At 41.8% G+C, this 24,175-nt stretch overlaps 1 protein-coding gene across 1 annotated transcript in view; it reads left to right on the top strand.

Moving 5' to 3' along the window:
- Positions 1-10,039: 10,039 nt before the first annotated feature.
- KATNA1 (katanin catalytic subunit A1) overlaps positions 10,040-24,175 on the top strand; it is a 26,227-nt gene continuing 12,091 nt past the window's right edge. The window contains exons 1-4 of the mRNA XM_006140028.3: positions 10,040-10,308; positions 13,089-13,246; positions 17,678-17,858; positions 23,191-23,312. Of these exons, the coding sequence (XP_006140090.2) occupies positions 10,099-10,308; positions 13,089-13,246; positions 17,678-17,858; positions 23,191-23,312 (671 nt within the window). The 5' untranslated portion in view covers positions 10,040-10,098. The remainder of the gene's footprint in view (positions 10,309-13,088; positions 13,247-17,677; positions 17,859-23,190; positions 23,313-24,175) is intronic.

Below are 24,175 nucleotides of genomic sequence, written 5' to 3' on the forward strand. Positions count from 1 at the left end.
CGCCCCAGAAGCCGCCCCCGCTTCGCCCAGCCCGGCCCACGCCCGCCCGGCCGACGCGCGCACGCCATCGGCGTCCTCGCTCCCGGGACGTCGCCGACACCGCCCCCGGCACCGGAAGTGACCCTGGCGGGTTTGCCTTCAAATTCTTGGCGAGGTGAAGCGGGGGCGGGGGGGGGGGGGGGGGGGGGCGGGGAGCCAGACAACGCTCTCGGGCGGGATGGGGGGACACGAGCGCCCCCAATCGACTCAGCTCATTCTCCAGGCGCGCGCCGGGCGAACCGCGCGAGCAACACACACGCGCACACGGCCCCATCGCCCGGACGCCGGCCCGAGGCCAGGCGGGACCCAGGTGAGTGTTGGCCCTCCGGCGCCCTAGGGACCCCTGGCCTCCTGTGGCCGGGCCGCCCAGGGACTCCGGGGGCCTGCGATGAGAGCCCGCGGCCCGTCCTGCCGACAGCCTACCTTTGGCGAGCTCTTGAGCCTGCTATTCTGTCACCTGTGGCTCAGGTCTCAGGTGACAGTCCCCTACCTGAGGAATCCTGTCCAGCCCGAGTCTTTTCGGGGACGCATGTCGATCCCGTCTCTAGGCCCGGGGCATCGGAGAAATCATCCGGCGCCCGAACATGTTTTTAGTTGTCCGCTGTTTTGACTGATCCTCTTCGGAATCCGTCCCAAGCCTCCGGCTCCGAAACCCTCACCTCTGACTACCCCCAAAAGCCTGGACGTTGGGGCGCAGCTCCCTCTTCTTAAAAGTTGTTAGGTTGGTGTGATATCGTTGAGGATGTTATTTTTAATTTAGTTTATTCTAGAACCTGGTGTCCTCTGGGAGGCTATGGCCCTTTTTGTTTAGAATTAATACCTTTTAGACAATTTACACCACGGAACATTTATTCAGACAGCATTGTGTACGAGTATGGTGAGAAAGTGAGAGAGAAGCGGGGATCCTTAAGAGCCTTCCAATGAATGGATAATCTCAAACCCCTTTTAAATCAAAAATAGTTTCCTTTTAAACTGTGCCGTGCCCCTTTTGTATCAGTTGCTCACTTCCAGCAACACAGGGATGTACTCTTTTCTCTTGAAAGGACTTATTTCGATTTTCCTCTTAGAAATCAGCAGACCTGTAGTTGCTGCTGAAAACATCCCGGATATTTTAGAATGTATACGGTAGAACTTTGCCACATAGTCACAATAAGTCACCTTGCTGGATGTCAGGAAAGAGTCTTGTGATGTTTATACAGGCCTAAATGTCTCAAATATGCAGCCCTCTTTTCTTTTCCCAGGGAGATGATTTTTGTAATTAGAGAATTTATACGCCAAGAATCAGGAGCAAAACTCTTTGTCTTGTATGAACGTTAATAACTTGTGGCCTATCTCGTGCCTTAAAAAAAGGCAGTGCTGATCAGCTTTCCAACATTCCTAGACTATGAAAAGCTATATAAAGCTCCTTTATGACACTGGCTGTTCAAGAAGCTTTTACACATTATAGATTCAGTACAAGGCACGCTGCAGTCTTTTGCTCTTTGTTTCGAAACTGGTAATCACACTTCAGACAAGTTATCAAGGACTAGAAAACCTTTTAGAATCTACTGTATTAACACTATTGTTGAATTTCTTTTTTTTTTAAAGAATTATTTAATTTTATCTGTTATTATTTTTTAATTTGACCAGAGAGAAAGAAAGGCAAAGTGAGAAAGCAAGTCACCAGGTCCAGAACTGGAGTCATGGTCGTCCGTGTGGGAATCCAGGACTTAACCACCATGCCACCTCCTAGCCCTGAATTTCTTATTTACAACCATGATTTAGCTTTTTCAGCTACTTGACTGTTTAGAAAAGATAGGGTATCAGATCAATGTAGCTGATATTGATAACACGCTAAGTAGACTTTGCTTATGGTGGTGTTCACTGATAGGGCTTGAATAGAGCTTTTCAGTTACATTTTAATTATTATAGTCACTGATTTGTTTTGTTCAGGGTAAAAGTGAAAGCTTAAAATACACATATAATGGACTTTATCTGTGTTTTTTTCTGAACAAGTTTCTTTTTTTTTTTTTTTTCTTTGGAGAGGTTTTTGCTACAGGGCGGGTACGCTCGCCAGAAAGACAGAAAGAGACAGAGAAACAGAAAGCAAGAAATCACCCCCAAGTGGGGATGGCCACACCACAATCCCTTCTCCTCTATTCTCCTCTGGGGATCTTGGGCACGTACGCACATGTGCCCTGCATGAATTTAAGCCACTGGCTCTGGGCTCGAACCACAGTCAACTACATGGGAGTTCAGCGACATAGCCATTACGCTAACTGCTGGTCCCCATGGTGTTTTTTTCCTTAATAGTGATAACCTTCTTGTGCTTGAGTATTTATCATATGATGTCTATAAAGGTAATAAAAATGCCTCCCATCCTATAATTGGTCATGGGTCACTCATTTATTGTTTGTTCATAGTCATCAGTGACGTGACTTTTTCATATGGTTGCTTTCATATCCCAGAACTGAACATTCTGAAACTTGCTTACCAGTGTATTGCCAGTTTTAGAGTCACACTGACTTGGTTTATGAAATGCCTTCAGGAAGATGCATGATTGGGTTTCATGATCTTATTTTTATTTTAGGAAATAAATTTTGCAAATAAACATTTTAGGCTCCCAGTGTGGATGCTGATTTTTCAGTGTATGCTTTAGTAATATTCTGTGTTTATCTCCTCTTACTAAGCAAAGGAAAAAGAATACCTAGAATAAATAGATATGCTTTCCACAGAACTTCAAGGATTTTAAGGTCTAACTTTCTTAATTTTTGCCCTCAGTGCAATTCTTTGCAACTCAGTTGGTGCTTCTTAAATATTTTTTGAATGAATGACCTATGCACATTACAGTTCAAACTGCAGTACAGGTGGAACTCAGCCCAGGATTCCTTAGAAAATTATTGTGAATAGGTAAGGTACTCATTTTAGGTGCGGAGTAAGGAGTGAGAACAGACATCTTAGAACTCAGATATTTGGATCTGTTACCTGTTCCTTTTTACTCTTTGGATAAGTGTTTTTCCTTTTCCTAGAGGAGAAAAAAATTTAAAAAACAAGGCTTTAATTCTCTTTGTAGAGCTACTACACTACATCAAATACTAAAATTGAGTTTTTAGTATTTAAAATTTTAACTCTGTTACTTGAATTAAAATTTCACGTTGCACCTTGCTTAGTGTAAATAAATGACTTGGGACCAGCAGTTGGCATAATGGCTATGTTGCTGAACTCCCATGTAGTCGACTGTGGTTCGAGTCCCAGACCCAGTGGCTTAAACTCACGCCAGGTGTGTGTGTGTGTGCGTGCCCAAGATCCCGAGAGGAGAATGGACGAGAAGGGATTGCAGTGTGACCATCCCCCAGGGGGTAATTTCTTGCTTTCTGTTTTTTTCTGTCTCTCTCTGTCTTTCTGGCAAGCACATGCACCCTATAGCAAAAATCTCTCCAAAAATAATAAATAAATAGCTTTAGTTACTAAGTCATAAATACTCAAGTTATGTAAGCAAAAGGGTGGTTCTGTTAGATTAAAATAAAGGAAAAGTTTGCTGTGAGATGAAGCAGACATAGCCTATGGTTATTTTTCTGTCTAATTATCTGTGAAACCAAGAGTCTCAATTTTAAGCCTATTTTGTTTTTATATTCTTTTTCTTTTTTTAGAGAGATTTTTGTTACAGGGCACATGTGCTCACCGGAGAGACAGAGGAAGACAGAGAGAAAGAAAACAAGAAATCACCCCCCAGGGGGAATGCTCACACCTCAATCCCTTCTCTTTGGTTCTCCTCTTGGGATCTTGGGGACACATGCACATGCTCCTTGCGTGAGTTTTAAACCACCGGTTCCAGGACTCATTCTACAGTCAACTAGGTGGGAGTCCAGTGATGTTGCCATTGTGCCATCTGCTGGTCCCTATTTTTATAAATAGTCTATTAATGTTGAACCAGTATGTTGTGTTTATAGTTCATAGTGGTTAAAATTTGGACTATCAGGGACCAGCAGTTGGCATAGTGGTTAAGGTGCTGCATCCCACGTGGCCAGCTGTGTGGTTCAAGTCCTGGACCTGGTGCCTTGAAAATCACACCAAGCATGCCCAGAATTCCAAGAAGAGAATCAAGAAGAAAATGAAGTAGGGACTGGTATAGCTATTCCTCCTGGAGGGTGATTTCTTACTGCTAGTATGCCCAGCCTGTAGCAAAAAAAAAAAAAAAAGTAAGCTTTTTTCACATAGATTTTATTTTTTTAAGAATTATATTATTTAACTTTATTTATTTGTTTTTCAATTTAAACCAGAGAAATACAGAGAGAGAGAAAGCAAGCCTCCAGGTCTAGGACTCGAGCCGTGGTCAGCCATGTGGGAGTCCAATGCCTTAACCACCACTCCATCTGCTGGCCCCATAGATTTTATTTTTTCAAATACTGCCAGATGTTATGCTACGTAGATCCAATTTCTATCTTCCTGCAGTGGAATTTTAGCAATAATAGGACATACTCCCTTTTTAAAAAATTGTTGTCCAAGGGTATGTGCACTTGCCAGAGAGAGAGGAGGAAAGTGTGAAAGCACCTTCCATGAGGAATGATCATGCTGCAGTCCTTTTTCCTCCATTTCTCCCTACTTTCAGAATTTTGGACACACATGTACACATACCCAGTCATTTCTCCTGCTGCAGGTCCAGGACTCCAACCATGTGGTTGGCTCTTATGGGATCCAGCCACCTTAACCACTATGCCCAGGCTGACCCAGGACTTATTCCTGAAAATTGGACAATCTCATAATTTTACAGTGTTGGCATTCATTGGAGAAGAAGAATGTTTTACACTTAGAGCACTAAAAGAATAAAATAAATTATTATCTTTTAAAAAGAATTATTTATTGGGACCAGCAGTTAGCGTAATGGCTATGTCACTGGACTCCCATGTAGTCGCATGCGGTTCGAGTCCCGGACCTGGTGGCTTAAACTCAGGCCGGGTGCGTGTGCATGCGTGCCCAAGATCCCGAGAGGAGAAAGGAGGAGAAGGGATTGCGGCATGGCCATCCTCCCTGGGGGGTGATTTCTCGCTTTCTGTCTCTCTCTGTCTGTCTGGCGAGCGCACGTGCCCTATAGCAGAAAGAATTATTTATTTAATTAAATTGATGTTTTTTGAGAGAGAGATTTTTGTTGTATGTTGCTTTCAAGAGAGACAAAGAGACAGAAAATAAATCACCACCCAGGGGTATGGCCCTGCCACAATCCCTTCTCCATTCTCCTTTCAGAATTTTGGGCATGCACGCACACACGCCCAGCATGAGTTTTTTGTTTTGTTTTGTTTTGTTTTAATTTTATTTATTATCATTATTCTTCAGTTTTGACCATAGAGAGAGACAGAGAGAAAGGAAGACTAAGAAAGGAATCTGCCAGGTCTGGGACATGAACCATGGTCAGCCATATGGGAGTCCAGGGTCTCAACCACCATGCCACCTGCTGACCCCCCAGTATGAGTTTTAAAACTTCTGGGTCTGGGACTTGAACCATGGTCAACTATGGGTAAGTCCACCGACATAACCATTATGCCATCTGCTGGTCCCTGTTTTATTTTATTTTTTAAAAATTTGATCACCAGAGAAAGACAAAGAGAGAAAGTAAAAAAGCGAACTGCCAGGTCCAGGACTCAAACCATGGTCAGCCATGTGGGAATCCAGTGCCTTAACCACCATGCTACCTTAACTTCCAGGAATAAATTATTTTTGTCTAACATTTAGTGAACTTAGGGTGTTTTGATATTATTTTCTGTAAACACATTGTTCTTTGCTAAGTAGGGATTTTTCATGTGGCCTTGGATTGACTTTATATTTCTGTTTGTTAGAAAATGTCAATTCATTGGCTTCTAAGGAATTTTATCTGATTAGAAAGATGAGTTTAAAGCACAGAACCTTTAAAGAAGGCCTGGAGTGACTTTTTTGGGGGGGTGGGGGGAGAGACTACTTATATGTAAGTTAACAACTCAGTTTAGATTTTCATTAGTGGAAAAAGGGGTTGAAAGATCTAGTGAGAGTCAAAGACTAGAGCCCTGGTATCCAAAATAATCCAGATTAAAACTATATGCTTCTAGCAGCTGGCCCGTTACAGTTTTTTTTAGCACTTTTGCCCAGACCTGGTGTCAGTATAGGACATGGGATTGCTTCAGGGCAGATGTAGTCACACAGGAATTAAGCTATAATCCCAGTTTGGTAGGGATGAGCTGAGAATAAAGGAATGTGAGAGTCAAGGGTCAGGAACTAAACAAGGTAAGAAATCTTTGGTAGTTAAGACAGACATCTGGCAGTTTTCAGTTATGCAGAGATTTCACTGAGATCTGCTGTGTGCCAAGCGTGGTTCTGGTGCTGGGAATATATCAGTGAAAGACAGAGACATGGTCCCTGGCGGTAGAGCTTTTATTACAATGGAATGCTATCAGTGTCCAGGACCCCAGTGAGTTGCTATTTAGGTCATGGGTTTTCCCCTCCCTCTTTTTTGGACCTCAGATGCCCAGTCTTAAGGTACTCATAAACTTTGGTTTATAGCTGTATTGCTTCATAAAAAATTATCCCCAAATTTAGTTAAAACAGTAGACTTTTGTTATCTCACAGTTTCTTTGGGTTGGGATCTGGGCACAATTTAGCTGGGTGCCTCTGATGTCAGGCTCAGCTGAAGGAGTATTCACTTCCAAACTCACTCATGTTGTTGGCGTTGTTCATCCCTCCCTTTTTTTAAAGTTCATGATAGGATGTGTGCATGGGAGAGAGTGAGCGAGAGAGATGCTCACTCTCCACAGAATCTGGCAATGCCGTCGTCCCCTTCCCCTCGTCCTCCTGCCATTGGATCTCGGGCTGTTGTGTGCGTGCCTGGTGTGTTTCAAGCTGACTGGGACACGGATTTGAGCATTGGCTATGTGGGATCTGTCTTCCATTCAGTAGCGCATTACCTCTGCATCACATTCTTCACTGGCTGTTGGCCTGGAGCCTGGCTAAGTTCTGTGCCGTGTGAGCCTCAAAACAGGGCAGCTCACTACATGGGAGCTGGTTCCCCTTTGAGTAGGCCAGCAAGAGACTGCAAGAAAGAGGGAAGTCACAGTCTAATCTCAGAAATATATTCCATCGTTTTTACATATTCGTTACACGCACACAGTCAAGGGGATGTGATTATATGTGTGGATACCAAGAGGTACGAGTCATTGAAAATCATCTCAGAGTCTCACTGTGATTATCTCTGGATATAAGGTCCTTCTTTTGTTCTGTTTATTTTATTGGTTTCTCTCCTATTCTGATAGTTCCTCCACCCACATTTTCCTCCTCAGCTTCTGTAGGCTATCCAATATATTTAATATACATTCTTGGATATGCAAATATCCTTTAAATATTTATGTATCGTTTTTTAAAACTTAACAATATTGGGATTTAGATCTTGTTCTGTATCTAAAAATTTGTTTCGCCCAACCTTGTATTTTGGCAGTTTATCCATGTTGTTATTGTATATTTTGTTTATTGCTTCCATCTGCCATGTGGTATTCCATAGTATCCACATTTTATTTTTATTCGTGACGGAGTACATGTGTGCACGCGAGAATGAGCGAGAGAAGGAAAGGGAGAAAGAGGAGCACCCTTATATGATCTGGTCATGCTGCGATCGCCTTCCTCCAGGCCTCCAGCTCATCAGATCCTGGGCACTTATGCCTGGTCTGTTTGAGGCTGACTGGACCGGACAGTCGAACTGTGATCACCATGTGGGGTCCAGCTTCTCCTGAGCAGTGTTAGGCCGTATCACAGAGCCAGCCCCCCAGAGCTCCCTGTTTAATGAGAAGAAGGAATCACAACACTTGCAGGCACACATACTCATGGGAGTAGGAGGGGACGAGAGAGGGAGAGGGAGAGGTTTTTGACAGGATTTCCCTATTAAGATCCACTATCCCAGACTCCCAGTCCACTAGGACCACAGGCATGGGCTCCCACACCTGACTTGTTCAGGCTGGTCTGGCATTGGAACCTTGACCTCCTGTGTGGCCTTAGCTCTTGCAGTGATGCCCTTCTGCTTGCGCCACTGCTCTGAAAGTCCTTAGCAGGGAATAGGTTAGCTCCAGTGTCCTGATCGCTCAAATAGTTCTGTTATTAACATCCAGAAACAAGTTTGTTTATGGATCTTTGCGAGACTGTCTCTGGAATATTTAGAGAGGAGTGAGTTTTCTGACTCGTGGGATATTTGCATACACAATTTTCCTAAGTGTTACCAGGTGGCTTCCCAAATGACTATGCCAGCTTTTGCCTCCAAATTGTATGTAAGGGTTTCCTTTTTCCCAAATTTTGCCAATATTTAATATTCTTGGACTTAACTGATTTTTTTTTTAAATTATTTTGATGGACCAGCAGTTAGTGTAATGGCTATGTCGCCGGATTCCCATGTAGTTGACCGCAGTTTGCGTCCTGGACCCAGTGACTTAAAACTCACGCCAGGCACGTGTGCGTGCGTGCCCAAGATCCCGAGAGAAGAATGGAGGAGAAGGGATTGCAGCTTGGCCACCCCCTCGGAGGCTTATTTCTTGCTTTCTGTCTGTCTCTCTGTCTGGCGAGTGCACGCGCCCTATAGCAAAAACCTCTCCAAAAAAAAAAAAAATTATTTTATTTTTAAAGTTTATTTCTTTCATGAATGAGAGAAAGGGCACCCCCAAATTGGTCCTGAGTCTATGATTCTCCCAGGTGTTGGACACATGTATGTCCAGTGTACTCATGAAGGGCTCCAGATGGAAACCCAGAACTTTCCCATGTGGGTCAGCCTCACCAAGGATCGCATTTTACTACTGTGCCACTGTCCCATCACAGGCAACATTAACAAGGCTGACATTTATCAAGTGCCTCCTATTGTTCTGTATCCATGTATCATGTATACAGAGCATGATATATATCTGTATCATGCTGAGTGCAAAGAGAGTGCTAGGTTCTCATGTACAGACAGTTTCAACGAAGATGTATTTAGCATTATTGAAGACCTACTCTTGGCCAAGTAGTATGCTAGGTACTTTAAAAAAAAATCATTATTTCTCTATGGTGTGACTCTCAGAAGTAGCTACTCTCAGAGTTTTACAGATCTAAAACCTGAAGCCTACCCAGGAGCTATGGTGCACATCTGTAATCCCAGCTGTTTGGGAGGCTGAGGCAGGATTGTGGCCAGTGTCAGTCACATAGCGAGACCCTGTCTCTAAAAAAAGAAAAAGAAAATTGAAGGGATTCAGACAAATAAACCTGAAGCTTAGAAAAAAGGTATGGGACTTCACCAAGGTGGTGAACAATTCTGAGATTGTTCTAGCTTCAACACGTGTGCTTTCAGCAAATCCACACTGCCTCCAAAAAATGAACTGGACATCGGTTCTGCAGGTGTTTAATGAGAGTTGTGTGCCATCCTCTTAGCAGCAAATCCTGCTCTCAAAGGACTTAGCCTAGCAGAGAGGAGACATTTAGTAACTACAATTTAAAGTAGAAAATACTTTGAAATGATAGTCCCAATAAAGTGCCAGCAGACTTTAGAAGAGAGAGTTTATTTTGAACAGAGTTGCTCGTGGCGTAGGCATGCTGGGAGAACTGTTGTCCGAGCTGGGGGAGCTTTGACACATAGATATGGCTTGGTTGGGGGAACTAAGATGTTTCTCTGAAGGGATAGAAATAGCATGAGAAAATGTGCAGAGATGGCATATGCAGTGTGTGTGAATGCAAGACCTGGAGGGAATCCTAGGAAGTATACATTTATATTTTATTTATTATTATTATTCAATTCGACCAGGAAGAGACAGTGCGAGAAAACAAGCCACCAGGTCCAGGACTCGAACCTCAGTTGGCCATGTGGGAGTCAAGCAGCTTAACCATCATGCCACCTGCTGGCCCCAGGGAAGTATACTTTCATTTTAATTTAATTCAATTTATTTATGTATTTTAAATTTGACGAGAGAGGCAAGGTGAAAAAGCAAGCTGCCAGGTCCAGGACTCAAACCATGGTTGGCCAAGTGGGAGTCTAGTGCCTTAACTACCATGCCACCTGCTAACCCCCAAGAAGTATACTTTTAAGACGGTTTGTGGTACTTGTTATAAGAGATGTATAATATGAATTTTTTTCTTCCTTTTTTAAGCTTACAGCTGAGCATGAGTCTTCTTATGATTAGTGAGAATGTAAAATTGGCTCGTGAGTATGCATTGCTGGGAAACTATGACTCTGCCATGGTGTACTATCAGGGAGTTCTTGACCAGATGAATAAGTATCTATACTCTGTCAAAGATACATACCTCCAGCAGAAATGGCAACAGGTGAGAATCATGGCTGCTGTGCGTTTTAGTATGCCGTTACATATTAACAGGGTATCATTTGTTAAATGGATGTGTATAAAATATTACTTTCTGTATTATGTTATAATAGTCCCCTTTCACCATCAGCAGTGTTATGAGTTCTGCTTAATTATTCTGATTATTAGAATTTAAGAGAGTTTCAAAAAGTAATGATTTTGATTTTTTTTCTGTATCAAATTTTACTTAGTAAAATTAGAGCCAACTTTGTTAAGCCTTTGTCAAAACTGCTAATGACACCTGAATGTCACTGGTAACATACTGCCTATAGAACTTTATAAAACAGATATACTTGAATCTCATTTGAGGAATTTCAGTTAATGAGGATCAACAGAAATTTACAAAAGCACCTGGAAGAACTTACAGGTCCATTCCAAACAATGGCATTTAGATTGAGCTGAGTGACAGAGAGGAAAGAAGTGTTGCGGAAGTTAAGTCATTTTGAGCTTTTGGTCTATTTAGTCATTGAGAAAGCCATGACGTGTTTTTCTATGCAAAAATACTTCATGATTTTCCTAATATTATCCCTAGATAATATTAGAATATTATCCCTCAGGCTCTATTTACCTGCTTTTCAAATATTATCCCATATCTGTCCTTAATTTCTTTAAAAGAAGGAAATATCCTCTTTGAACTTACCCTCTTTTTCTAGTCTGTATCTTTTACACTACCAAAAGGGAAATAGTTTATTTCATAAGGAGTCTTAAGTTTGTCACTAGTAAGACTTTTTTTTTTTTTTTTGAGAGGTTTTCACTATAGGACACGTGCACTTGCCAGACAGAGAGAGACATAGAGACAGAAAGTGAGAAATCACCCCCCAGGGCGGATGGCCACACCACAATCCCTTCTCCTCCATTCTCCTCTCGGGATCTTGGGCACACACGCACACGCGCCCGGCGTGAGTTCTAAGCCACCAGGTCCGGGACGCGAACCACGGTCAACTACGTGGGAATCCAGCGACATAGCCATTACGCTAACTGCTGGTTCCCCCTAGTAAGACTTTTTAGACCGTTTATTGTTTGGCAAGAGACTTTTACTTAAAAAATATAAGCCTTGGGGACCAGCAGATGGCGTGGTAGTTAAGGCACTGGACACTCCCACATCACTGACTACGGTTCGAGTCCCAGACCTGGTGGCTTGCTTTATCACACTCTCTCTCTCTCTCTCTCTCTCTCTCTCTTTCTTTTTCTCTCTGTGTGTGTCTCTCTCTGGTCATATTAAAATTAATGAAAGAATAAATAAAATTCAATTTAAAAACAAGCCTTTTTTTTTTTTTTTTTTACTCAAGAGCTTTTGTGCTTGTCAGAGAGAGAGAAGGAAAAAGAGAGCACTTCCCAACTTCTGTCAGGATTTTGAGTATTCACGCAGATACTTCTGGCATGTTTTTTAAGGCACCAGGGCTGGGATTCAAACCACTGTTAGCCATCTTAGATTCAACTCCCAGTGCATAGCGCTTAACCAGTATGCTATGGGGCTGGTCTGAAGTCTAAGCTTTTGTATAAAGATAACTAAAGTGAAATTATTTAAGTTTTTAAACAACACATTGCCAACTTAAACTTCATTTTAGTAGTACACATTTATAGGGATTTTTTTCAGTTTTAAAAATTATGGTAAAATATATAGAACAAACTTAACTAACATTTTTAAGTGTACAGTTCCATGGTATTTAATGCGTTCATAAGATAGAACTACCATCATATGTAGTTTTTAAATTGAGTCCATTTTCATTACTATAATTGAGTGAAAACTAAACTGTAAATTGTGTAAGGACTGCTTTTTTTCAAAGTCTCTTTGTTTTTTAGACATATTTTTGTTATAGAGTATGTGTGGTCATCAGAGAAATATAGAGAGAGAGACAGAAAGCAAGAAATCACCCCCCACAAGGGATGGCCATGCCGCAATCCCTTCTCCTCCATTCTCCTCTCAGGATTTTCAACATGCACACACGGGCACATGACCAACATGAATTTTAAGCTACTGAGTGTGGGACCCAAACTGTGGTTGACTGCATGAGAGCCCAACGACATAACCATTCCACCATCTGCTGGTCTCTTTAAAAACTATCTTGATTACATGTTAATTGAGACATTCATTCTCTTAAACTGTGTTTTTCAGCCTGTAGAGTTTGATCCATTGGCGAGTTAAGAAATGTGTGGATTCTGATCAGTATTTTAAAAGTTAAATTGTAGAGGCCAGCAGATGGCATAATGGTTACGTTGCTGGACTCCCACGTGCCTGACCGTGGTCCAAGTCCTGGACCTGGCGGCTTGAAACCCACACCAGGTGCATGTGCATGCATGCCTAAAAATCCTGAGAGGAGGATAGAGAAGAAGGGATTGCAGCACAGCTACATCCTTTGCAGGGTGACTCCTTGCTTTTTCTCTGCCTCTTTGGGGAGCCTGTGTGCCTTATAGCAAAAATCTCTTTAAAAAAAAAAAAGTTTAACTGCAAAGTTACAGCTAACTTTTCAATTTGTATTATAGTTTGAATAAGAACTGTAAATCAGGTAATGTAATTTAATAAGCCAGAATATTCAGTTCATCTTATCAGAATTAATTTTGCAATTGAAAAAAAAAGGAATTAATGAACCATTGTTAAAATTTTGATGGAATGTCTTGATGTCATTTTTTGGGGTATCCGATATCAAATTGAGGGTTTTAACATTTCTAATAAGCCAAATCTAATCTTGGCAGTGGTTTATTAGTTGTAGAAATTTAAAGAGCCATTTTCTTCTTTGAAAACAGGTTTGGCAGGAAATAAATGTGGAAGCCAAACATGTTAAGGATATCATGAAAACACTAGAAAGCTTTAAACTAGACAGCACTCCCCTGAAAGCTGCCCAGCATGAACTGCCAACCTCGGAGGGAGAAGTGTGGTCCTTGCCTGTGCCTGTTGAGCGAAGGTAAGTGGGACCGTTTAGGAAAGCAGTGAGTGCAAGAGGAAGACTGGGGGCTCAGAGACAGGAATGGAAAGGAGTTTTATACTAAATGTCCAGCTTTTTTTAGCATTCTTTCATTTATCTATTTATTTATTTATTGTGATTTTCAACTTGCCAGGTCTAAGACTCAAACCATAGTCAGCCATGTGGGAATCCAGTGCCCTGACTTTTTTTTTTTTTTTTAAACTCTATTTATTTATTCACTAATTTGACTACAGAGAAACAGAGTGGGGGGAGGCGGGGAAGTGAGAAAGCAAGCAGCCAGGTCTGAGACTTGAACTATGGTCGGCCATGTGGGAATCTAATGCCCTTAACTACCACACCACCTGCTGGCCCCAAGTGCCCCAACTTTTATAACTCTTGAATTATATGTTATGATTCTCTGACCTATTTTGATTAATAAAATGTAGGTGGCAATAATCCAAAATTATGCTTTCATGAATTAGCTTAAACTAGTGGGAACAGCATAATGTGGAAGAAGAATGAGGCAAGAAGTGGAAATGTCTGGACTCTCTCTGTCTTTGTCGATAACGCTGGGAAAGTAAGAGCTACCTGCTCCCTCAGTGACCTGAGTTCCTGCAGCTCTCTTCCTTAGCCGCCATGCTCTGGCTGCTCCAGCTTCCTTGAACCAGCCGTGCACACAGACACATCTGTCCTCTCACTCGCCTTTCCCTCAGCTCCTGCATTTGATCACTTACTCTCACATTTTATCTACGTCTCTACTTAAAATTGTCACCTGTGACCACCTGCCACAATACTACCTCCTGGTCGTCCTGTAGCCCCTTACCCTTCCTTATTTTTCTTGATAGCACTTATCTCATGTATTTCTTCACTGGTGCCCCCATGCCCAATACAGAGTAAGGGCTTTTATTAAACTCATTTTTAAGTTTTAGATCTCGGGGTTGGTAGATAGCATAGTGGTTGGGATGCTGGACTCCCACATGGCTGACTGAGCCTTGAGTCCTGGACCTGGTGGCTTGTGTTCTCTCATTCCTTTTCTCTCTCCTCTATTTCTCTTATCAAAATAAATAATAATAATAAATGGAATTAAACAAATAATTCTTTGGGGACCAGCAGGTGGCATGGTGGTTAAGGACTCTGGACTCCCACATGACCAACCCCAGTTTAAGTCGTGGACCTGGCAGCTTGCTTTGTCACTTCCCTTCTTTCTCTCTTGCTCTGTCCCTCTCTGGTCAAAGTAAAATAAATAAATAAACGTTAAAGAAAATAATTTTTTTTAAGAAGTTTTATGTCTCTAATGCATAGAGTGGTACCTGTCAATAGAGAAGTTGAGTAAATTGCTCTTTGAATGAATGAATGACTCGCATTAAAAAGGGGATAAAGGTGGCACATTTTATGTGATTGATGGCCATCCTGTCATTCGTGAAGTGATGGTACTGGAAATGTCTCATGAAATACTAAGAAGACAAAAATATAAGAGTGTATGTATGTGGGCCAGCAGATAGCACGGTGGTTGGGGCATTAGACACCCACGTGGCCAACTTCATTGTGAGTCCTGGACCTGGCAGCTTGCTTTCTCACTTTCACTTTGCCTTGCTTTCTTTCTCTTTCTCTGATGACTATAACAAGGTGAAAAAAAATAAATAAATTAAAATGGGGCCAGCAAGTGATGTGGTGATGGGGGGCGCTGGACTCCCACATGACCAACCACCGTTCAAGTCCCAGACCTGGCAGCTTGCTTTTTCATTTTCCCTCTCTCTCTCTCTGTCCATCTCTGGTCAAATTAAAATAAATAAATAAATAAAGTTAAATAAAACAATCTTTAAGAAATTAAGTAATTCCTTTTTTAAAAAAGTTTATGTGTATAACAGTTTTTTAAATGTAATAAAAGAAATAATAACAAAAATTCAAGAAATAGACCAATGTGGTAATTAGTTCTGGATAATGAAGGTACAGATGATTTTTGTATTCTTCATACTTTATTGTATTTAATGTCTGTTTGCTATTTTTCTAGTGACAAGAAAAATAAATTATATCTTAAAGGAATATTTCCACTTGGCTATCCAAGTTTCTAAACCCAACATTGAACCCCTGTCCTTGCCTCCAAATGCACATTGGTTTTATCAACCTCCCAAACTTGAATTCCCATATCTGAGAATGCCTTTTTCTTTTTTTTTTCCAGAAGATAGATATATTTGCTGGAGAGAGACAGAGACAGAGAGAAGGAAAGTGAGAAAATGCCTCCCACTAGGAGACAGACACCTACTTCCCCTTTGGAATTTTGGTCACGTCCTTATACAGTGTGCTTATCAGGCCTCCACATCTGGGACTTGAACTGCGTGGTCTGTAATGTGGGATCTGGCTGTCTTAACACAATGCTACCAGCTGGCCCTGGAAGTGTCTTTTAAAATATTGGGTCTCGGGAACCAGCAGTTAGCGTAATGGCTATGTCGCTGGACTCCCACGTAGTTGACCGCGGTTCGTGTCCCGGACCTGGTGGCTTAAAACTCACGCCGGGCGCATGTGCGTGCATGCCCAAGATCCCGAGAGGAGAATGGAGGAGAAGGGATTGCGGCGTGACCATCCCCCCTGGGGGGTGATTTCTCACTTTCTGTCTCTATGTCTCTCTCTGTCTGTCTGGCGAGCGCACGCGCCCTACAGTGAAAATCTCTCAAAAAAAAAAAAAAAATTGGGTCTCTTGGTCTTTTCTCTTAAACTAGGCCTTCACCTCACCTCATGTCTTGGTAACATTTGTGACTGTTTTTTGTCAGTACATCTAGTTCAGTAGTAGGCTGATCTTCCTGAAACTTTTTCCCTGGGTCCTGGTCGGCAGTTAGCTGAGAGCCTATCTCTTGGACTGGTATTCAAATCCTCCACTTTACTGCACTGCCTTTTATATTCAGCATCATCTCTTAACACTCACCATTCACCCAGCTAGTATTTTTATAATCCTTTCTGTAGATCAAGCTCATTTTTATTCTTTTGGGTTTTTTTTTTTTTTTTCGTTGATTTTCTTGTCTACAACAGCACTCTCTTGTTTAGTTCAACTTCTGCATTTTCCCAGGACCAGCTCACTTTCTGTCTTCAGGAGGCCATTCCCATTGCAGTAACCTGAGGTCTATCAGACATCTTCTAGTGTGCTTACCTAGCGTTGTACTAATGGTTTTTGTTTAACTATATTCGCAGGTGTTTTGAGAATAGGAGGACCCTTTTCCTTTTGTTTTTCTTCTCCACATGTGCACACAAGCAGCCTTTTTTCTTTGTTTTGTTTGTGTGTCTGTTTTAGACAGGATCTTGCTATGTCTCCAGTCTCCTGCCTCAGTTTCCTGAGTAGCTGAGACCACAGCCACACACCACCGAACTTGGCTCTTTCAGACAAGGTTTCATTGCATTGCCAGGCCAGCCTAGAGCTTGCAACCTTCTTGTCCAGCCTCTTGGGACTACAGGCACACACCACTGCTCCCTGGCCTTTTTTCTTCCTATGGTCATAACCAAGTAGGAGCCTAATAAATATTTGAGAGTTCTGAATTCTGTCACTAGTAAAGATGAAACGAGGTGACGTATGTAAATGTAAAGCACCATGTAAGAGTTCTTCTAACTCTACAGCTAGTGTTTATATCATTTTTTAAAAATGGGAAAATTACTAAATTTTTATTAGTTAGAACATGAGAATAATTACATATTCTAAATAAAATAGTACTAAATTACACCTGTACCAGTGGTAAATGTGAATTCAACACTTGCACTATATTCTGGTTCTTTAGGTAAAACTCAGCCTCTCTGTTTCTCTTTTTTTTTGCTTTTTTTTTGTTTGTTTTTGTTTTTTTGTTTTAGGTGCATTCACCAGAGAGAGAGAGAGAGGGACAGAGAAAGGGAAAATGAGAAATCACCCACCAGCAGAGTGGCCACACAGCAAACACGAGATCTCTTCCATTCTCTTCTTGGGATTTTGGGCGTGCACACACATGTGTCCAACCTGAGTTTCAGACCTCCAGGTCTGGGGCTTAAACTGTGGTCTGTCATGTGGGAGCCCAGTGCGTTAACCACTAGGCCACCTGCTGGCACCAATAAAACTCTCTTTTTTGATCATTGCTCCTTTCAGTTTCCAACAGTCAGACTAATTTCTCATTCATCTTTAATATATAGTAATAATTCCCTTTCTAAGTAGAGGTGACCATAATTTCTCCCCCATTATTTCAGTAGTAGAACTACACTGCATTTTTCTCATTAAGTCACTGTAGACATGTCTCACAGAAGCCATGTCAGTTTAAGTTTTAGATCTCAGGTTTCAGGATCCTGAATTTATTCCATCCTATGCTGTGCTCAGGGTTGCCTTGGCTTCATAGACTCTAACTTACACACTATGTGTGTGTGTCTACATTTGGACCAATTCCAGGGGTTGATTATGATTTTAATGATCTCGTGTTTGATTAGACCCTCACCAGGACCTAGGAAACGCCAGTCTCCTCAGTATAATGACCCTAAACCACACAGTAACCGTCTGAGTACTGCTGTCAGAGTTCACCGTCCATCTGCACAGAATCTTCACAATGACAAAGGGAAAGCTGTTCGATGTCGTGAAAAGAAAGAACAGAATAAAGGAAGGGAAGAAAAGGTAAGTGTTACTAATGTTCATTAATGATGAAATTATTAAGTAACCCTAAAAATAAACACGTAGGCTAGCTGATGGTGGTGGCTGGATCCCACGTGACTGACTGCAGTTTGAGTCTTAGACCCAGCAGCTTAAAAAGCATGCCAGGCAGGCACATGTGCATGTATGCTTGAAATCCCAAAAGGAGAGATGGAGAAGGAAGGGATTCTTGTGTGACCATCCCCTAAGGGGGGTGATTTCTCATTCCCTGCCCTCCTTCCTCCCAATCCACCCTTGCTCTGTCTCTGGTGAGTGCATTTGCTCTGTAGCAAATTAGCAAAAAATTAAAACAATATAAATCGTACAATTTTTTTTTTTAAGAAGCTTTTACCTTAGTGCATGGTACTCACCGGGGAGAGAGAGAAAGACAAAGTCAGTGAGAGGGAAAGTGAGAAATCACCCCCGAGGGAGGATGGCCACGGCGCAATCCCTTTTCCTCCATTCTCCTCCCGAGATCTTGGGCATGCACGCAAACATGTTTAGCATGAATTTCAAGCCACTGAGTCCAGGACTCAAACTTCAATCATCCATGTGGGAGTTCAGCTTTGTAACCACTATGTCATCTGCTGGCCCCTAGACCATACAAATTTCAGTAAGTTTTAGTCATCAATTTGTCAGAAAAGCTTGATTATACTGTACCTTGGCTGAGATTTGTTTGATCATTCAACAAAAATTTATGTCTGATTTTTTTTTTCCCTTTTGTTGGACAGAGAGAATATATGTGCTCACCAGAGAGAGACAGAGAGATAGGGGGGAGAGGGAGAAAGAACCGCTCCAAGGGTCATGGTCTCGACACAATTTCTACTCCTTCATTACTTTATCTTTTTTTAAAAATAATTATTTTATTTAACTTTATGTATGTATGTATTTATTTATTTAAAGAAAGTAAGCCACCAGGTCCAGGACTCAAACCGTGGTTGCCCATGTGGGGGTCCAGAGCACCTAACCACCATGCCACCTGCTGGCCCCTCATTACTTTATCTTGTCGGGATCATGGGCATGCATGCAACACACCTGGAGTATTTTTCAAGCCGTCAAATCTGGGATTTGAACCTCAGTCATGTGGGATCTGGCTTCCCTAGCTACAGGACTGGACTTGTAGTTGTTTTTATAACTTTGTATTTTGATATAATTTCAAACTAACAAATACATTACAGGAATGGTAAAAGGAACCTCTGTGTATTCTTTACCTGGTATTATCAATAATGAATATTTCACCCCTTTTGCTTTACCATTTACTTTCTCTGTATACTTGTTTTTCTGAATCACTTGAGAGTGACTTGTAGATAGAATGCCTCTACCCTTCAGTACTTCGGAGTGTCTCCTAAGTTCAAGGTCTTTAACATAAAGACAACACAATTATCACAAACTATAAATTTTACATTGATATGTACTCTTACCTAGTCCAAAGATCTTCATAACATTTTCCAGTTATCCCAGTAATGTCATTTGTAGCTCTCCTCCTCCTTTTCCTCCCATGTCAGATTCCAATATTGAATCACACACATTACATTTTGTTGTCATTGCGTTTAGTTTTTTTAAAAGTGCTATGCATATCATCACTTTTTAAAAAGAATTATTTATTTAATTATATTTATTCATTCATTTATTTTAATTTGACCAGAGAGAGACAGAGACAGAGAGAGAGGGAAAGTGAGAAAGCAAGCCACCAGGTCCTGGACTTGAACCATGGTCGACTACGCGGGAGTGTCCAGCACCTTAACCACTATGCCACCTGCTGGTTCCCACGTGTAGTTCTTTTGTTTCTTTTTTTCTGACAGGGTCTCACTATGTCGTAATCATCCTGTCTCAGCCTTCTGAGTAGCTGGGACTATTGGTACGTGCCACAGCTCCCCTTTTTAGGCCAGGCCAGAATCTAAACTGAGCCTCTCATGTGGCCTCAGCCTCCCAGGTAGCAGAATCTACCAGCACTGCGGCCAGACCACTTTAGCCTCTTTTTTCTTTTTTTGGAGAGGTTTTTTGCTATAGGATGCATGTGCTCGCCAGAAAGACAGAGACAGAGAGACAGAAAGCAAGAAATCACCCCCCCAGGGAGGATGACCACGTCACAATCCCTTCTCCTCCATTCTCTTCTTGGGATCTTGGGCATGCACGCACATGTGCCTGGCGTGAGTTTAAACCACTGGGTCCGGGACTTGAACCATGGTCGACTACATGGGAGTCCAGCGACATAGCCATTAAACTAACTGCTGGTCCCACCAACTTTATCCTTTCAATGTGAACATTTCTTCAGCCTGTGTGTGTGTGTGTGTGTGTGTGTGTGTGTGTGTGTGTGTTTTCCTGGCATTTTTGAAGAGTACAGGCTAGTTATTTTGTAGAAAGTCACACAATTTAGGCTTGTCTGCTGTTTCCTCAAGATTAGATCACGGTTATGAGTTTTGGCAGGAATAACTTTAGCATGGTAGTTTGTTCTCTCAGTATTCATACAAGAAGGCACCTAATGACTATTTGTTCTATTACTGGTGATAACTTGGATCCTGTGAGCAAGGCCAGGTCTCCACTATAAAGTTACTGTTTCACCCTTTGTAATAATTCATGGGGAGATAACATTTGAGACTGAATATTCTGTTTCTCATCAGCATTTCTCTTGTTTTAACATCTAGCAATTCTTGTCTGAATCACTTATTTCTATACTGATTGCAAAGACATGATTTTTCAATGTCATTATTGTTTCTATATTAATTAATTGACATAAGGTAGGGCAATATCTTTTTCATTTTTTTTTCTCTTTTTTTTGGAGAGGTTTTTTTTTTTTGCTATAGGGCCTGGGCGCTCACCAGACAGACAGAGAGAGAGAGACAGAAAGCGAGAAATCACCCCCCAGGGGGGATGGCCATGCTGCAATCCCTTCTCCTCCATTCTCTTCTTGGGATCTTGGGCATGCACACACATGCCCCCGGTGTGAGTTTAAGCCACCGGGGCCAGGACTCGAACCGCGGTCGACTACGTGGGAGTCCAGCGACATAGCCATTATGCTAACTGCTGGTCCCAGTTCTTCTTTTATATAGTGAGTTATAATCTGTTGTTGTCATTACTATTTTGATGTTTAAATTAGATTTGAAGAATGGAGGACTCTTGAGGTTGGACCCTCTGTCTTTTTTCTTTCCTAGAGACAGGGTATCACTGTGTTGCCCAAGCTGGCCGTGAACTGGCAGTCCTGCCTTAGTGTCCTGAGTAGCTGGGACTTGGGTACACGACACTGTGTCTGGCAATACTTTGTCCTTTTGACATGTTGCCATCATTCTCTGAGCACCTTCTCATTTTCTGGCACAACAGGATCTTCCAGGCTTGTCTGTGTTTCCCCTGCCTGTTCCTGAAATACCCGTTCTCTGGGAGGCCTGGTCCTTATTGGTGGGGATAGCATTTAGAAGCCAAGATTTTGATGCCAGTGAGTGATTTCTGAGGGGTTTTACTGCCGAGTGGTAAGAAGCACATGAGAATCTAAGAACTTGGGTTTTGTTCTCTCTACTTCCACCTCTTCCCCTTCTCTCCCACCTCCCCATCCAAGGTACATTTCCAGTGACCGTGATGTAGTAAAGCGCAGGGTTACTTGTTGGGCAGACTGTGTCCGTACCTAATCACCAGGGCAAAGCAGAAACTGAACATAGCAAAATATAAAGCCCCAGTGGTGCCCTTACCCACTCCTTTTTTTGTTTTTTTGATGGGAGGAGTCTTCATTTATTTTATATGTTTCACACAAATGTTTAGCATTCTTTTTATTTATTTATTGCATTTAACCACATACATCTTTACAGTGTATAACATTTATCCACTCCTTTTAAAATAAAATTAGCTCCCTACCCTGCCTTACTTCAAGTTCTTTCTCCTGATTTTCAATTTAGCTTTGCAATTCTTTTTTTTTTTTTTCTTTTAATTTTACCAGGCAGAGAGAAAGTAAGTAAGCAAGCAAGCTGCCAGGCCCAGGACTTGAACCACGGTCAGCTATGCCACCCACCAGCCCCTAGCTTTGCAATTCTTGTGAGAACTTCATTCACTAACCAGCAAACTCACACTTGATTTTTGATAAAGTGCATATGTTCACTTAGCTCTTAATTTTGTACCGTCTGCCTTATTTCTACCACCCCTACGCCCATACCCATTTCTGGGAATCTCTTTCCTTTGTTAATCTGAACAGTCTTGTTTCCTCGATTCCTTTTAAGACTTTTGCTATAGGGCCGGAGAGAGACAGAGAGAGGGAAAGTGAGAGATCATCCACCAGGGGGATGGCCATGCTGCAATCCCTTCTCACTTCTCTTCCTGGGGTTTTGGGTATGCATGTGCACACGCCCTGTGTGATTCTCAAGCTGCCTGGTCTGGGAGTCAACTGCAATCAGCATGTGGGAGTCTAGGGTCCTAACCACCATGCCACTTGCTGGCCCACCCTCGATTCCCTTTTACCAGGTAGTCCTAGAATCGTACATCCCTGAACTTTCAGAACAGTGGTTCTGTTTTAGTTCCTGAATTTGCCATCATGCCTTAGGTAGTCTGCTTAGGAATTGCAGCCCTAATGATTGCCATCTAAGAGGATGAGAAGACTCTCACCTAAAGACTGAGGTAGAGCTTTTGGAGGGGTATGGGAATGGTGAAAAAAAAAAAAAAGTGTTTTAGGAGCCCTTGTGACCCAGTAGGTAGATCAAGTTTGAGCCATACTAACTCTTTTCTAAAGCACTGAAATAAGTGTGATACACATCTGATATTCACTAGTGACCACAATAACTCTCAATATTATCTTTTTTTTTTTTTTGATGCTAGCTAGTTCATATGCCCAGTAATTTTTGTTATTTTTCTTCAAAATTTTTGCAATTTTTTTTAAGAGAGATTTTTTGCTATAGAGTGTATGATGTACTCACCAGAGAGACAGAGTGACACAGACAGAAAGCAAGAAATCACTCCCCGGGGAATGGCCATGCTGTGACCCCTTCGCCTCTCAGGATCTTGGGCACGCATGCACAGATACCCAGAGTGACTTTGAAGCCACCAGGTTTAGGACTCGAACCACAGTCAACTACATGACATTCCAGCAACATAACCATTTTTGCCATCTACTGGTCCCAGTTTTTGCTGTATTTTTTATGTAAAAGCAGAAACTGAGTATGAATCTCTGATGTGGATATGGAAGAATGACTTAGAGTCTCTGATTCTGTCCTTAGTGTTGTATTATTGTATTCGCTTTTTAAGTTGTACCACTTGAGTCTAATTTTTGTTTCTGATTTATAGACACAAAATATAATTTTCAAATCAATCAGAAGCTCTTTGTTTTCTTTTCCTGATGTAGAACAAATCGCCTGCTGCAGTTACAGAACCAGAGGCAAATAAGTTTGATAGTACTGGATATGATAAGGACTTAGTAGAAGCTTTGGAAAGAGATATAATTTCTCAAAATCCCAATGTTCGATGGTAAGTCATATCAGAAATAAAAAAACTGTGTGCTGATGGTTCTGCTTGGAGCAGAAAATGGAGCGCACATGGGCACGTGCCACAAATCTAGACCTTAGGAGCAGAAGCAATCTGTACCACGTGAGCGTGATGCATGATGGGACCTTCCCTTCACTGTAGGCCCTGCCAATATTTTGTCTGAGTTTTCTTCTTGAATTAATAAAAAGAGGAATACGATCACAGAAATTTCATTATCATTTGGAACACCATCTATTGGCAAACAAGTAGTGGTTTTTTTTTTTTTTTACTTAAAGTTTTGGCCATATCAAATCCCCCACCCCCCGCCCCAGGGGAGATGGCCATGCCTTAATCCCTCCTTCTTCATTCTCCTCCTGGGATTTGGGGCACACATCTGGCGTGATTTTCAAGCCACCAGGTCTGAGACTTGAACCATGGTTGGCTATGTGGCAGTCCAGCATCTTAATTACTATGCCACCTGCTAGCTTCAAGGCAGTGCTTTTTATGCATGTGTGGCTTATTACATGTAGGATCCCATAGATTTTGCTTTTTTTTTGTTTTTTACTATAGGGCACATGCACTCCAGAGAGAGAGAGAGAGTGACTAAGCACGCCTCAGGGAAGATGGCCAAACTACCGTTCCTTTCCATTCTCCTCTTGGGATTTTAGGCACACACATACACATACACATACACATACACATACACATACACATACACATACACATACACATACACATACACATACACATACACATACACATACACATACACATACACATACACATACACATACACATACACATACACATACACATACACATACACATACACATACACATACACATACACATACACATACACATAC

This window comes from Tupaia chinensis, unplaced genomic scaffold (genome assembly GCF_000334495.1).
Source record: "Tupaia chinensis unplaced genomic scaffold, TupChi_1.0 Scaffold000014_1, whole genome shotgun sequence".
NCBI lineage: Eukaryota > Metazoa > Chordata > Mammalia > Scandentia > Tupaiidae > Tupaia > Tupaia belangeri.